Source organism: Empidonax traillii, unplaced genomic scaffold, assembly GCF_003031625.1.
Source record: "Empidonax traillii isolate 1590-97213 ecotype Southwest subspecies unplaced genomic scaffold, ASM303162v1 scaffold326:size758569, whole genome shotgun sequence".
NCBI classification, from domain to species: domain Eukaryota; kingdom Metazoa; phylum Chordata; class Aves; order Passeriformes; family Tyrannidae; genus Empidonax; species Empidonax traillii.
In genome coordinates, this window is record NW_020955519.1 from 90,023 (window position 1) to 93,707 (window position 3,685).

General features: G+C 35.8%; 1 protein-coding gene across 1 annotated transcript in view; it reads right to left on the reverse strand.

Annotated features, from left to right (window-relative positions):
* Window positions 1-2,791: 2,791 nt before the first annotated feature.
* Window positions 2,792-3,685, reverse strand: part of CUNH6orf118 (chromosome unknown C6orf118 homolog) — a 15,803-nt gene continuing 14,909 nt past the window's right edge. Inside the window, 2 exon segments of the mRNA XM_027891690.1 lie at window positions 2,792-2,863; window positions 3,070-3,113. Of these exon segments, the coding sequence (XP_027747491.1) occupies window positions 2,792-2,863; window positions 3,070-3,113 (116 nt within the window).

The window sequence follows — 3,685 nt, forward strand, 5'->3', positions numbered from 1 at the left end:
AGTTTTTTTCCCAGTTTAGTCTGTCAAATGACACTGAATTTTATCCAGTAAGTCCCATAGCTGACCTGCAGGTCATGAAACTCTCAATTCAAAATCAAAGAAATACAAAACATACAGTTCTGTAATGTATATGCAGATGCAAGTATAATCATGTCATATCACCCTTTCCTGTTGTACATGTTCTTAGACTGTGATTCATCCATATGTTTTGAAGGGAAAAGCAAAGGACTCTTCTATTCATAGAGGTTCTTTATGTTATCCTTAGCACCTCAGCTACCCTGACTTATGTTCAGCTCCTGAAGGGAATGTAACTATCACTAAGCAAAAAACTTTTATTAATTTTGCACATAATTTTGTAATTATCTATAAATTTCTAGATCTACTGGCACCCAGCACTGGAAAAGCAAGTTTTGTAAATTTACGGAGGTTAGATGTGTGCTCTCCATGCTGTTTGTGGGGAGACTATTTGGATTCCATGCTTTGCTTAACTGTTCTATTTCAATTCATTCCATCCCCCTCATTAAGCTTAATGAATGCATCCATCCAGGGAATTGTAACAACATAATATACAGTAACTTCATATCAGAAAGTGGGTTACTTTCCATGCTCATGAAATTATCATGTATTAGCGGTCTTAGATCATTGGGTAGCAGCTCCTGAACTGAGAGCTGCTTGCACCGCCACCCTCCAAGAACAAAAGTGTACCGTAACTGTACATGCCATCTTGTGAACTCTAAAGTTGGTAATTCTCAAAGAGCCAGAAACAGTAAATTAACTGAAGCTTAACCTTAATTTTAAGATTTCATAGACGATTAGAATCATTAATATATTTTTAACTACAAAATTAATTGGAAATATTTATGTTTCATAAGATATGAATTCAGGGTTCTTTTTTGCTAAGACTCAAGCTTTCTTTGAAGAAAAATTCCTTCTTACTTTTCTAATACAATTTGAAAGTAAAAATTTCTGCCTGTGTTAGCAAATAAAACATATCGCCTTTGACACAAAGTGCTGGCAATAAGATGAAAGTAGAGTTGTTCTTTTCTATATTAGCAGATCTTGTTCTTTGGAGTCCATAAGTATAATTTTGGATTTTTACTAACAATCTCATAAGTGTGCATGGAAGTGTATAGGCCACAGACACAACAGGAACATACAGTGACTTTTTGGGATCCAATAGCACAAAACACCACCTGGCTAAAATGCATTAAGGTCAGTAAGACTTTCTGTGAGTCCACAGACCTTTTACTACCCTGTGACAGCCACCTCCAACTGATAGATTTAACCATTTGCATTACACATGCAAATATAAACTAACAAATTAGGCATGCAGCAAACTAAAGAATTAAACTTACTGCAGCTTTGTTGTGGGTGGGAGTGGAAGGTTTAGACAAAATTGATTAAGAAAGCCCTGTCATTCAGTCACAAGGTGCAGAAAGGACTCCCTTGCTTTCTAAACCCATTCTCAGAGAGGAGCCTAGGTGCAGCTGAATCCAATCCTAGCCTTGGATTATGCCAGTGGTTTAAATTTAAGGAATTATAGAGGTGTGATTGAACCACTTTTGTCCTGCAGGTTTTAAGAATTGGCAAAATGAGGATATTTATATAAGATTAATAGTTTATTATTACAAATGGTCTGACAAAAGATCTTAATCAGAACTATTTATGACACAACATAAATGCTAAAAATCTACTAGTGGAGTATAATATAGCATAAAGTAGTGTACTGCACTGTAACAAAGCAATTATTGAAGAGGTTATTTTAAAGCTAACAAAAAGAAATAATTATTAAGTAGAGACCTGATGTAACTCACCCATGCCAATTCTCGTGGGGAGATCTCTTCCTCTCAACTTCAAGGAGTAACCTTCAGGGACATCCTCAGGCCAAAGGAGGAATCTCCACACATACACTCCAAGAAGGGTTATATCAGAAGAACCTGTGTGAAAAAGGACTAGGCTTTTATAGTATTAAGTGATTGACTCCTAGTCACACATTTACAGGCCAGCTATCAGCTTATCTGTCAAATCAGTTTTCAAAAAGTAGGGTGTGTATTCGAAGTCTGGTGAACCAGGATGGTTTTAGCATAATTAACATCAAGATGACACCCTGGCTCTAACAGTTGATCTTGCATGATAGCTTGTATGATAGCTTGCTTGGATTTTAGGTCTTATCAGGGTAGGTCTATAATGCCACAAGCTTGCCACTTCCTGATTCTTCTGGATGCAGTGATTTCTTATACTGATAAACTCTAGATGCAAAAATGCTCATGGGCAATAGCAGGGCACATGAGTAAAAAGGTGCCTTCTGTTAGGTGTATTTTTTAACTCATACAGAGCCTTAATTCTGGCTGACATTTGCTCGTAAGGAAAACAAACCTCTAAGCAGCACTACAAACTCACAACCAGTCTGAAGTTGTGCCAAATATGCTGAAATATACACCTATCTGAGTATGTGCATTTCATCATCTTGACAGTGGATGAATAAGTAGAGATAGCCTCTATTAGCCTATTCTATGATTCTATTAATAAAGAAACAGAAGCAATTAGAGTTTTTAATCAAACATTATGCATAATTTTTATTCTCTAGTAATCTGAATCACATTGAAGTCAAATCTATAATATCTGATTATGACTCCCAGCTGCTACTGTGTGTGTTCTGCAACCAGCACTTGAATGCAGCTGCTATTAGTAACTAATTTGTCTTACATTGGCCCAGCAAGTTGTTATGACTGGCATTTCCGTCACTCCAACACTTTCTGTGCAACTACACTGACATAGATATTTGAACATTTCATACTCCCCTTTGATCTTCCTGAGTGATTTTCAGTTCATCTAAAATTTCTGTGATATTTCCTTCAACTTCCTGTAAAAAAGACATAAATGTTGAGAAACACTGAAATATCCTTCAGTATATAAGAAAAAATTTGCAGTGATACTAATTGGCAATGTGTCTGATTAGCATTTAAAATACTCCAATACTTTTTACTCCATTAACCTTGACATAAATTATAGTAAGTAGTCTCTGTGTGACAGGAGTTTTAATTTAGCACTACATCTCAAGTTACATACGTCTTTGAGTCTGACATAGAGCCTTTCTTGCCAGTTCTTTTTACCTTGAGGGAAACCAAACAGACAGTAAAGCCAGGGCTTACTGTGTAAACAAGCAAGGGTGTTCATAGCATCATTTTTGCTAAAGCAGTCACTGTGATACAAATGACTTGATTTGGTCTTTCAGCATCCATGTCCATTTCTGGATTTTAGATTGAACTGCTAGACAAACCCTGATGGAAAGAGCTTTGTTTTTCCCATTTCACTAACATCTCAAGTGATGCCTTTTTTTTTTTTGGTTACTAACATAGAGCTTCAGACTTCAGAGTGTGAAGCAGGATATCAGCTGAACCTAAAATTGTTTTATTCAAACTATTACTCACTTCTCTCAAGACATCTGTTTGTTCCTCTATTTTACAGAAGTCTTTCCAAGTTCCTCTTGCTGAGCTATTCCATGGATTTTATATGCTGGGGTTATCTACCATAGGTTCTTTTACCTCATTCCCATGCCTTCAGTACAGCTGGAAGCAGAAAGCTTTTGCAGCTTTGATTTACATATTTAGATCAAAGTAATGTAATAGCTCTCCACAGTAATTAAAAAAAAAAAAAAAAAAAAAAAAAAAAAAAAAAAAAAAAA